We start from the raw sequence: 12,425 nt of genomic DNA, 5'->3' as shown, positions 1-12,425 counted from the left end.
ATTTTAAATGATACGATGGTCTAGTTCGATTTTTTAAATGGGAGGGGTACAAGTTCGATTGGTTAGGTTAGGAGGAGTGAAAGTTGCTAGACTAAATTTCAACCATAGGGAGCAGATTGTATCAGAACCAATCCAACTTGCATCCCTCCCAAAAGAACCGGCCATCCGAGCGTAGAAGCAAGTGCGAAATAAAAGTAACGATGCGCTTCTCGATACCGCAGATGTACCTACCTAAGTAGCATTTCTGACGGAAAAGAATTGTCCAGCCTTTGGGCCTGCCATTTCTGGCGTAGACCTTTGGCAGGTAAGTATCCATTTCAACAGGCAGTGCCACCCGTGGCGCCAGTAAGACCGCCCCCGGTTTTTGCCATTCCAGAGGGGTTTCTTGCAGTGAAAATCAGTAAATTTGCAAGCGCAATATCTTAAAAACCAGTGGAAATAAAGTGTATACATTAAAGCTTATTGAATTTGTCTTGGAACGCACTATCAACTCAGGTCTTCAAAAAAAATAGTTCCATTTGAAAAACCGAACTTGACCATCGTATCTTTTAAAATAATAATCGAAAACAAAATTCGTTCGCGCTAATAAATGGGCCACCTCGAACCATGCAATTCCCTATTTTTTTATATTTTTATCGACAATACTTTAAGAGATATCGCGCTGTCCACTCCTTAGTGGGACACCCTGTATATGGCATATGATTATAAATGTTTAGTGGCTACTTCGTTCGATTACGCTACATTCGTGAACCTTTTATCATTCTTTCAAAACGTTATTATTACGCCGCAACAGTATCTTTAGGAAATCGGGTATAGCATATAGGTTATATTTTCTGTCACTTCGAGGAGCCGACCACATAATAACCCGCGCATCCAACCTGCGCATTTTCAGTAGTGGATTTCATGAGCGGATTTTCTGTCCTCGAAGTGACAGAAAATATAACCTAATTGCCATACTCAATTTCCTAAGTATCTACTGTTGCGGCGTAATAATGATGTTTTGGAAGGGTGGTAAAGTTCACAAATGTAGCGTAAAAGAACGACCCTCATAGCCAGATCTGGCAGCAGAATCTGACGTCAGAACTGCAGGAGTCTGTGTCCGCATTTGGCTGCGTTCTGATGTGCAGAGCCTGAGGTGCAGTGCCTGATGTCAGATGGACAGCAGATCGGCAGCAGATTTCGCCGTCTGCTAGGCACAGCAACAGCGCCATCTGAGGTCCAGAATTACCAAGCAATTGCCTACGCGTGACGTCACATGGCCGCCCGTACCCGCGACGTCACACGGACGTGGCTACGCACCAACACATGTGTACCTATAGGTGTATCCCCACCCTTTCTACTGCGCGTAGAGAATTTGTAAGCAGCAGTTTAGGAGCAGCTTCTGAGGTTCTGCTCATAGGTTATGTGAGCCGCAGTTTATGAAATGAGTTTTCTATTTATATTTCTAAAGGTATGTATTTTGCGTTTAATATTTACAATTACAACGTGCACATATATTAACATTTAATATTTACAATTAGAAATGGTGATAAGACAATTTTCTCGAGAACGAAGGGCGATATCAGAAAATTTTATTCTATATTTTCGACTTATGTTTTTACGTAGAATCACCATATCCCCGCATGTGTTGACTCTGAAAAGAAATACAATATTAGTATAAAATTGAAACGATACTGGGAAAGTACTGATAAATGAGTGTTTTATTAAACGAGCGCTGAAAAGTGCCGATTGTTGTTCCTTGTGAACTTCGAGAGGTAGTTCCCGTTGTATTCGATTAAAACGGGCAGTGAAAAGTACCGTTTGGTCTCTTCGCCACTGTAAAAGGAGACACGTCTCTACTTTTAATGGGCATATTTCTGAAAAATAAAATATATACCGCAGTTAAGAGTCGTTTTCACGTGACAGTAAATCGTGACTTTTACGGTCATGACACTAAATGTCGTAATTTTTAAAACGAACCTTCAGAGGTCATCAGCTTCTTCTTCGGGCTGCTGGTCGCTCCAAAAATCGCGGCGCCTCTGGAAATCAGTCGAGGCTGTCGTCGCTCGTGGACCACGCTTTCTGCTGCGGACTCTTTCTTTCGCGGTCCGAAGTGCTCGCTGCATCGAGACTTGAAAATCTGATCGGAGCGGCTTGCCGAAATGCGGGTTCCCAGACACCGCTTCTGAAAAAGTAATGCGCGCAAAGTACGTTAGCATGATTATGTATAAAAACATGAAGATGCTTATTGCTTCGTACCGTAAATCGCCATCGTTATACGAGTTTTGTACAACGGTCGTTGTCCTGTTCGGCCGAACCACGTGAAGGATGTTGTCACGTCGTCGATGAGGGCCTCCTTCATACAAAAATCGACCGCAGCCTTCAGGTTGAACCCACCAACGTATTTGAAGTATTGAACCTAAACAAAGTAAATAAATATTGATGTAAGTATGTATTATATAAAAGTAAATAAAAGCATAATTTCGTTTTCACTTACAACTTCGGAATACGTTTCGTCATCGACGGTCTCGAAACACTCCACCTCCTCTGGTGACGATAGACGAATGATGGCTGGTTTTCGTGGTAGACCGTTACGGATGGGTTGGACACGTTGCAGAACACTCTCCATCAGAGTATTCATTCTTCTGCAAGCAGAACGGATGCAGACGTAACGTATTAATAAACACGACAACATGCGATACTTACGTCAGCTCCACCTCCATGGATCCAATACGATCATGCAGGCTTCTGCGAACATTAACATTTATAAGAAAATGTCCTTACAGTAATATTTTTATAGCAAAAAAAAAGGACCTGTAAATTTACCCATTATCAGGAGGTTGGGTCGGCGCTATATTCTGCTGCAACGGCTCACTGTGGATCACAGTGGCGCATGCAGACGACGATGTCCCTGGATCTGCGAATCCTTCGAGGACAGGAACACTGACCGCATAAGTATTCTGAAACACAGAAATATTGGGGTTAACACTAGGAACACCGTGTGACGATGTTGAACCCTGTTCCTGCAGGACCATCCTCAAATCATGGATGTCCTGATCGATCGGTGGTCTCGGCGTGGTCGACGTCCTTCGCCGTTTCGGAGTTTCCTCCTCCGAAGAAGTAGTTAAATAGCGTGTGGGTTTCGTGACCACACGTTTCTCTCGTTGACTCATGTCGGTCTGTAAGTAAAAAAAGTACATGTTACAATACTTAACAAAGGCGTGTTAGCTGCTTTTTTAACATTTTACATGCAATATTTTATGCACCACCTATTCAAGACGAACCTATATAACGTGCTACTCAATAAGTGAAGTGTAACTCGGCAAAGGCTACAACAGTAGAAAACGTGAAAATGTCCCATGCAGAAATATTCGAACCAAACGATAAAATAACTCATCACCAGAGATTAACAAGGATACGTGTAAGTATGGTTTTACTTGTGAAGAGCAGTACAAAAGAAGAAAATGTAAATATTATATCACGTCACTCACCAGAAAATAGTCGTAACTTACCAAAAACAGGAGACGAAACTAAATAGGGAAAACGATTTTTCTTTTTTTTTACATGGTGGAAATCCCTAACGGATATCTCACCCCCGTGGGAGGGGTGAGATTATGTGGGGCTTGCACCCACTAAAACCACCATGGTGACTGCCTAACGCAAGAGGCTCACACAAGGAAGAGGGACTAGCAGCGAGATACTTCTAACGATAATAAATATTGAAGAATTTGAATACTACGGCTTCTCGCTGTGTGTAATAACGGCAACGACATAACTACGAGGTTCTAAGGCGATGGGATCGTCGTTATTGCCAGTGGGCATATTACCGTGAAAAGGCATTCTAAAACATTTGGCGCGAACCTGATCGGGGGATATATACAAAATGTCTTGGCTCAATGTAGCGCATTTATATACGCCAAGAGCCGAAAACATTATGCCGAGATCATAAAAATCATCGACCTCTAGAAATTTTGTAATACCTAAACTATAGGAGTTATCGGAGGACATGCTAATATTAAAAATTAAGCTGATGGAGCCGTCAACGTGTGACGTCGCGGGTACGGGCGGCCATGTGACGTCACGCGTAGGCAATTGCTTGGTAATTCTGGACCTCAGATGGCGCTGTTACTGTGTGTAGCAGACGGCGAAATCTGCTGCCGATCTGCTGTCCATCCGACATCAGGCACTGCACATCAGGCTCTGCACATCAGAACGCAGCCAAATGCGGGCACAGACTGCTGCAGTTCTGACGTCAGATTCTGCGCTCTCGTGCTAGACCCTGCTCCCAATCTGATGTCAGATTCGAGACAGATGGTTATCAGGGGAAATACATTTGTTGCCATATAGCATATACATAGGTTATATTTTCTGTCACTAAATAAAAATCGTTTACCATAAATTTTTTTTTTATATTTTTTTTATTTTCTAGTGTTTAGTGTTTGTGGATTTACATTTCACAGATCAGACTTTTTTTTAGAAATATCTTTTATTGTTTTATATAGTTTAACAGTTTGCTTAAACGTCACTAAAAAATAATTCTTTTCTTGTACTACAATTTCAATGGTGATATAGGTACTACGAACGCCTGCAAAGTTTTAGTTTTACTATTTGTACATACGTGACGAATCATTTCTCGATAAATTATGTATTTTCGGTAATCGCGATGTGACTGGCGATGGCGTACCGAACGCAGAAGCTTTTTGTCGTTTTGTAAAGTACGCAAGTGGGTGATTTCAACTCATTTGGATTTGTGGTTATGGGTTATATTTATTGAGGATTGTGTAATTTTTTCACCCCATCGGGTTAATTTTTTTTTTAAATATTGTAATGTCATCCAAACTACACACGCCTGCAAAGTTTCAAGACAATTGGATAGTCGGAAGTGGGTTAGGATCCATTTCGGTTGGAATGGACAATGTTGTATATACGGTTCATTCTATGCCAAGCGGATCACTTTGAACACTCAATGTCTGAGATTTATATATTATAGTGCATGTGAAAATAAGAGGGGTTCAAGTTGTCACATTTTGCCACATTCAAAATTGTTTTATAAATACAGACCCTCAAAGTACGCAACTTTCATCGATTTTTTGGAAATTACCTTTTGAATTTGGCAAAATGATTATTTAAATCCTCCTTATTTTCACATGGACTCTAACATATTTCAATTTGAACAAAATCCCAGGAGTTTATCCAGATATTATCTTTGTCCATCTCTGTTCTCTCTAAAATAGTAATAGGGGAAATGCGGCAACAGCGCGATGTGACTCCCCGTACGTATCGGCAACTATGTCTTTCCAACATTTACCGGCTAGCTTGGACTTCCACCGGTTCTGATGGTACATGGCGCGAATATATCATCAGCGTCGGTGACGGAGAATCCTTGAAGCATAATTCTGTCATTTCTCGAGTTTGCCTCAGTACACAATTCATAAATTCATTATTATATCAACGTACGGTGCTTATTAGCGTTCAAACGCACCAGACTCGTCTGCACGAATGTCTACTGGAGGCAACTATACCTGCAAAAACTTCCTTCTTGTCGATTCCAAGACGAAAGTTGGTTAAAAAGATTTGTTTACTACATCGCGTATACGTACACGCTTTTCCTAGCTTGTGTGAGCGTACGCCCACATTCAAGGCCCGGTGAGACGGCAGCCTTAACATTTATGGTTGAAAATAAAAAATACACGTTTCGTTTAGTCTTCATAAATAAGAAATGTTCGATATACATTTAAATTTTCAAAATTAAAAAAAAAATCGGACATGAAATCTTGCAATTTTTAGGCAATCGAAAAGAAACTATGATTCAAATAAAAAATTCGCACTGTCAAAAAAACTGAGTAATAGTGTATCTTATAGCCATGCAAAATTTGAAGTAAATCGGTTGAATAGTTTTTGAGTAATCGTGGGTATGTTACGAGCCGGGACTGTGGCAACGCGAGAGGCCGGCGAAAAGGGTATTTCCCAAGGAATACGGTTTATGAGTTTGTTAGTTAGAGGGCGGACGAACCTGATGCGAAATCAGGGAGCCGCTCGGATTATCGGATACGAGGACGAATCTGATGCAAAATCAGGGAGCCTCTAGGAATGGAGTCAAACACGGACGAACCTGACTTTAATAATCAGGGAGCCGCAGGAGGGTGATTAGTTGTGAACGAACCCGATTCGAAATCGGGGAGTCACTAGGATGATGTGCACAGACGAACTCGACGCCGAGTCGAGGAGCTGTTAGGAGGTTGGATTATTCACAGACGAACCAGGTGCGTAGCCAGGGAACTGTTAGGAGTGTGGTTGACTTACAGACGAACCTGATGCGAAATAAGGGAGCTGTTGGATACGGACGAACCTGATGCGAAATCAGGGAGTCGCGGGAAATGTTAGTGTTGCCTCGTAACTCTTAATTGAAGTTTGATACAACTCGAGCGGTAAAGTTGTATCTGTGGGTATGTGCTACTAATATTATAAGGATTGCTGGGTAAAAGATGGGTTTAACGAATCTACTCGATTTACAATCGAACACCATTCATATATTCAATAATTAGTTATTGTACAAATGTAAGTGTCGGGATTGGTTATTTAAATAAATAATGTCAATTACCACTAGGTTGCACGGTGTTGACGCACTGGCGATGCGGGGCGTACGAGTGGCTATTTCTAAATGCCATATATAATAGAATATAAACCGGACTCGCGGATTCAATGAGGTTAACTTGTGATTCTGACGAGGGCTCTAGCCCGAAGGTTGCTAGACCAGATTTTATTAGGACCAACCGGATTTGCATCCTTCCCAAACGGCTGCCCTCTTGAAGAGGCCCTCTTCACAGAAATACCTCCTCCCAATGCTCACCTTCTCTCGCACGGAATACGTCCCCGCATGCTTTTGTTTTGATATTGAAGTTCGTGTTTATACTCGAGAGATAAGGGATTTATGCGAATTTTGAGGGAAGACCACGCGTCGATGGCGGGCTACCCCATTTCTTCCTATGTCTCTCCAGGAAGCGTATCGACGGTGGAATGTAGGTGCGTTGATGTCTGGATGCCAGTTAGTGAATTCAGGAGACGATAGAAACACTATTACAAAACACACATGCACTCTAATATTAAAGTAAATCGTATTCCTCTAGGGTAGGAGTACTGATAATGATCTAACTTGCGCCCTACTTCGCACAGATCGATTACACGGAGCGTAGTCGGGTCACACACTGCACAACTGATACAAAGTGATTCTGGAGCTACGCCCGTCGAAGGATGCGGCCTGGTACCCCGTGGAGGAATACGATTTACTTTAATATTATAGTGCATGTGTGTTTTGTAATAAAGTGTTTCTATCGTCTCCTGAATTCAATAACTGGCATCCAGACATCTACGCTCCTGCAATCCACTGTCAATACGCCTCGTGGAAAGAAACACAGGAAGAAAAGGGGTAGCCCGCCGTCGACGCGTGTTCGTCCCCAAAAATTCGAACAGATCCCTTATCTCAAGAGAGCAACCGTTTGGGAGGGATGAAAATCCGGTTGGTCCTAATACAATCTGGTCTAGCAACTTTCACACCTCCTAACCCTAACCAATCGAACTTGCATTCCTCCCAAAAGAACCGGCCATCCGAGCGTAGAAGCAAGTGCGAACTAAAAGACTATTAAGTTGAAAGTTGAGTCATATTTGCCTACTTCTCTTTGCGTAAAACTCTAAGTAAATTTTATGACGCTTTGAAACATTAACGGTACGCTTCTCGATACCGTAGATGTACCTATCTAGCATTTCTGACGGGAAAGAATTGTCCAGCCTCTGGGCCTGCCATTCCTGGCATAGACCTTTGGCACGTAGGTATCTGTTTCAACAGGCAATGCCGCCCGTGGCGCCAGCAAGACTGCCCGCGGTGCTTGCTATTCCAGCGGGTTTTCTTCCAGAGAAAATCAGTAAATTTGCAAGCGCAATATCTCAAAAACCAGTGGAAATAAAGTATATACATTAAAGGTTATTGTATTTGTCTTGGGACGCACTATCAACTGATCTCTTAAAAAAAAAGTTGCATTTAAAAAACCGAACTTGACCCATCGTATGTTTTAAAATAATAATCAAAGAAAAAAATCGTCTGCGCTAATAAATTGGCCCTCTCGAACCATGTAATTCCATGTAAAAAAAAAAAAATTATCTCCAATACTTTAGGAGGTATCCACCTGTCCAGTCTTCCCTCGGATACCCTGTATATAGAGCTGTACTTATTTAGTCACATTCCCACATACATCAGGACCTGAAAATAGTAACATCCACAAAGTATGATGAATGTAACCCTAAGTTCTTGACTTGCCATCAAGACATTCAAGGGTCCCACCAAATATTTCCCCCTGCTGTTTTTACGTCACTATATCTCTACAGGGCACTATACACCGGTCCGTCTATGTCTGTAGTTGGCCGGCGTTTGGCGAACAACTGCGGCTGCAAGTTCATCGAGACCTCCTCTGGGCTGGCCCACCATGTGGACGAGCTACTGGTCGGCATCCTAGCGCAAATCAAACTCAATCCTCAGCGGCACCGAGACCAAGCAACCAGACGGAAACGTAGCAAGCACCGCAGACGGATCCTGAAGCACCTGCTCGGTTTCAAGAGGAAAACCAAGAGCTGCGAGAACCTCTTCGTTCTCTAACGTTTTCCACGGGGGAGGGGGGATTTGTTTTGTATTAACTGAATCGATTATGTATTCTCCGTAAGATAAGGCGCGCATACACAGAAAGTATGGAGATGCTGGCCTAGAAGGTTTTGAAAAACAAATGTACTATCGATGGTACTAGAAACAGTGAAGTCTTACGTTAGATTGGCTGTAAGTTAGAGTTATAAGTCGTAAGTTAGTATCACGGTCATAATAAAAAGCACGTTTTGATTGTAGGGTGAAGTGCTTGAAATGAAAGGTATGAGGGGAGAGGTTCACGAAGGGGCCACATGATGCGTTACGCCTCAATTTGAATGCAACCTTGTAAATAAGTAAAGAAACTGTAAATATATTATCCATGTTTAGTCTTTCATAGCGCTTCAATAGTTACTTTGTTAAGAGCTCACGATTTCACACTTCTTTCAAGCAAGCAAACACTGGGTACTGTGACAGCCAATCTGTGATCTAAAAATCCGGAGTTAAAGGTTCATTTCAGCAGACCATTACTTTCGCATTTTGTTTCGTTTGAATTTTGTACAGTAAGTAGTATTTTATGATTATATGAAATATAGAAGAAATTCATGAAATTATCACTGTGATCCTTCGTTACGCGATCTTTATTGTTAAATATCTCGTGAACTATTAGGTAAGTGTTCACGTGAAGAACTAACCACAGCCCCAATATTTTTTGGCTCTTTATCTACAGTGACTCGCATTAATATTCGGACACTTTTTAAAATCGCATAATTTTTTTAGAATTGGTCCAAACAACTTGAGTTTTTTTAGCTGATTTCGGGAATTTCGCGATTCTCGACCTTATTCTGCGATCTTTTAAACGTTTGTAGCTCGGAGCAACGTTAATCGATTTTGATGAAATTTTAAGCGCGTATACAACTTACTGTAATCTACAAACGGGTTTTTTGAATTTTTATTACAAGCTCACAAAAAAAAGTTTAAAAATCGACCTTTACTATTCTTTTCGCTATTCCGACCAAATACACTTTTTTAAAAACGACCAAATACGTCATTTAGCAAACTAATCCTTCTAGCTTCTCAAAAAAAACTCAAGTCGTTTGGACCAATTCTAAAAAAGTTATGCGATTTTAAAAAGTGTCCGAATATGAATGCGAGTCACTGTAGCTGCAAAGTTTCGTGAAAATCGGTGAGCTTCATATGCTCTCCTTCTGAAACTTTAAACAGGACCCCATTCTAAACTGGACACTTGAAACTTAATTCCAGCTCTGTCCAACGAAGGGGTCTCTCACGCGCCTGCTTCCCCTTTCAACCATTCCTGCCCCACAGAATATTCCCGGAAAATAAACATTTATCACAATATACACGTGATGCGTAGTGTCCCAGCTTCGTTGGCGACGGAAACGCTAGCCTGTCATGGTCGCCTCTTTAGCGTTGCATGGTATATACTATACAGGGTCATCCGTTAAAACTGCAACCTACGCGCGCGCGCGAACAGAGGAAAATGGCAACGCCACCTCACGGACGCATTCCACTGCAACCTTCACCGGCCCGGCGTTCGGAGCGCTGCCAGCGACCACTGGACAGTAGTGATGCCCGACCTCTGAAAGTTTAAGGGTGGGCTCTTTCAAATTAACGTCGCAAAGAGCTGTGCGGAATTTCCTGGTTCAGGTAAGCAAGCCGCGCGCTCCGCTTTTATGATCGGTTTACCACTCGCACCACAGATTACTGTAATGAGGTTCGAAAACAATGTCGACTGGTCTCGTACCAGTCTTAATTAAAAAAAAAATCAATGCGTGGAACTCTCGCGCATTAGAAGTGAAACTTCTTATTAAATATCAAAACCGTTAATTTTTCTTAATGCGAATAAGAGTTTTATTCCTCTGCATGTTCATCGAAAAGTGGACTGTGTGGTATATTTGCTTCTCCTGGTGCAATAAAAAGATACTTTTCATCATTCCATAAAAGTGTTTACTGCTGTGCAGTGAGACTATCTTGGATTGGTATGTGTTCACTAATTTCATCTATAAGAATTTGATTAACATTCTCATTATGAAACAATATAATCATAAGCATTAATGCCGTATAGCCTGTAGAGAGGAGTTTCAAGTAGACATTGCAGCCAATTTTCTATGTTTCGTTTTTTTCAGGAAACCAACTAAATAACATGATTTATGTATTTTCTTCTCTTAATATGAACATTAATATGAACAATATTAACATAATGATCGGCATCAATGTTTTTTGGCAAATGATTCACCATCGTATTTACAGACACTGGAACATTAATAATTTGCCCGAATTTGTCGAATTTGAATGAACGATATTCGGGGTGAAATTAAACTCTTTGACAACAAATCTAATGTAGGTAGATGAGAAGGTATTTGTGGATATACGACACCATTTCACTTGGATGACGTTGAAATTGTTATTGTTTCGAGTCAGACAATTTCTGCATGTGTTGCACTTGCATGTTACCAGATGTTAAATGTTAATGGCTGGGAAAACAGTATGTAGGAGCTGTTGATGCTCGGAATCAACTGGTTTCACGTCGTTTTTAAACCATGTTCGAACACAAATGAAGCAAACTTTACCAAGCTTATTAATGTTCAGAAATTGTGTTTGTGGGGGGGGGGAGGGGGAGAGGGAGAGGGAGAGGGATTGATTACTTATTAGCTTTCTCAACTATTTTCGAGTACACTTATATTACATTACATTTCTTATAATGAATTCCTTTACCATTTTCTTAAATATGTCTAAACTTCGACAGCGTTTTACTACGTCTGGTAGTGCATTATACATTAATATTCCTTCATAAAATAGACTTTTTGGGGCACTCTCCAGGTATTTTTATAGCTCATTTGTAACGAGTTACCGCGGTGGGATGACGATCTTTCCCCCCACTACGCGCCCGACCGAGTTAGCGAGACCGCGCTACGCCAACGGTCTTGCGCCCCACCTCTCGTCCACAATTACCAGGAACCGGCTCGAGAGGGTCACGTACCGAAAGAATTAACTAAGACAATTAGCATTTCTGCGGTTTGCAGCGCCAAGTATTTTGAATAATATATTTATTCGTATTAAAATATTTATTTGTATAAAAATATAGCTGCTTAATATTATTTAATACCTCTTTTTCTTTGTAGAAATAGCCATTGTTATAATTGGCGCAATTTTTGTATATCATTAATTTTGATTCTTTTAGATGGGTTCATTAAAATGTCCGCAATATGAGTAATGGAAGCTATGAACACAGCATTTTAGCTGTGTATATGTAGTTGTGTCATCTTAAGCGCAGTTGGAAAGCACCATTATGTACTTGCAGCTCATTTTGATTTCACATATTTTTTTTTATTTTGTAATTATTATTATCTTTTAGTTTTTGTGATTTATTTGATTTCATGTACTTGGAGTAATTTTTTTACTTTTTTCAAAAGTTTTTTTTGGGAATATCACTTCTTTTTACAAAGATAATTTGCATAGGGAATGACTTCAGATAATTTTTAATATTATATTATTATTATCTTCTATAAAGTATGTAAAACAGTTTACAACCTTCTTTTTTTAAAACTATTTTTGAGTATTCTCTAAAGAACAAATATAAACTAAATAAATTGGTGATAATCCATACTCTAATGTAGAAAAATACAAATATTTAACAGTAAATATGGCGTACCTTGGATTCTAAGTTTATTAAATATTTTCTAATTAAACATACCTTTGACATTGATTGAATATGTAAATTATGTTACACGTATTCAGTGGATTGGTGGATTTGGTTTAAATTTGAGTCTTCAGATATGAAGCAAACATACAAGAAGAA

At 40.5% G+C, this 12,425-nt stretch overlaps 3 protein-coding genes across 3 annotated transcripts in view; 2 read left to right on the top strand and 1 right to left on the bottom strand.

Annotated features, from left to right (window-relative positions):
* The window catches only part of LOC143377876 (uncharacterized), a 475,856-nt gene extending 466,514 nt beyond the window's left edge, over positions 1–9,342 (top strand). Inside the window, exon 8 of the mRNA XM_076829675.1 lies at positions 8,391–9,342. Coding sequence (XP_076685790.1) covers positions 8,391–8,626 — 236 coding nt within the window. The 3' untranslated portion in view covers positions 8,627–9,342. The remainder of the gene's footprint in view (positions 1–8,390) is intronic.
* LOC143377891 (uncharacterized) overlaps positions 1–12,425 on the top strand; it is a 168,766-nt gene that overhangs the window by 148,882 nt on the left and 7,459 nt on the right. The gene's annotated exons all lie outside the window — the stretch shown is intronic.
* On the bottom strand, positions 1,717–3,179 carry LOC143377888 (uncharacterized). Its single transcript, XM_076829691.1, has 6 exons — positions 2,806–3,179; positions 2,686–2,727; positions 2,477–2,624; positions 2,239–2,398; positions 1,960–2,164; positions 1,717–1,856 (listed from the first exon to the last, which is right to left on the bottom strand). Exons 1-5 carry the CDS (start codon positions 3,177–3,179, stop codon positions 1,962–1,964), a joined length of 927 nt encoding a protein of 308 aa, XP_076685806.1. The 3' UTR covers positions 1,717–1,856; positions 1,960–1,961.

This window comes from Andrena cerasifolii, chromosome 16 (genome assembly GCF_050908995.1).
Source record: "Andrena cerasifolii isolate SP2316 chromosome 16, iyAndCera1_principal, whole genome shotgun sequence".
NCBI lineage: Eukaryota > Metazoa > Arthropoda > Insecta > Hymenoptera > Andrenidae > Andrena > Andrena cerasifolii.
The sequence above is the reverse complement of the archived record's forward strand: the minus strand, read 5'-3'. Positions and strand labels throughout refer to the sequence as shown.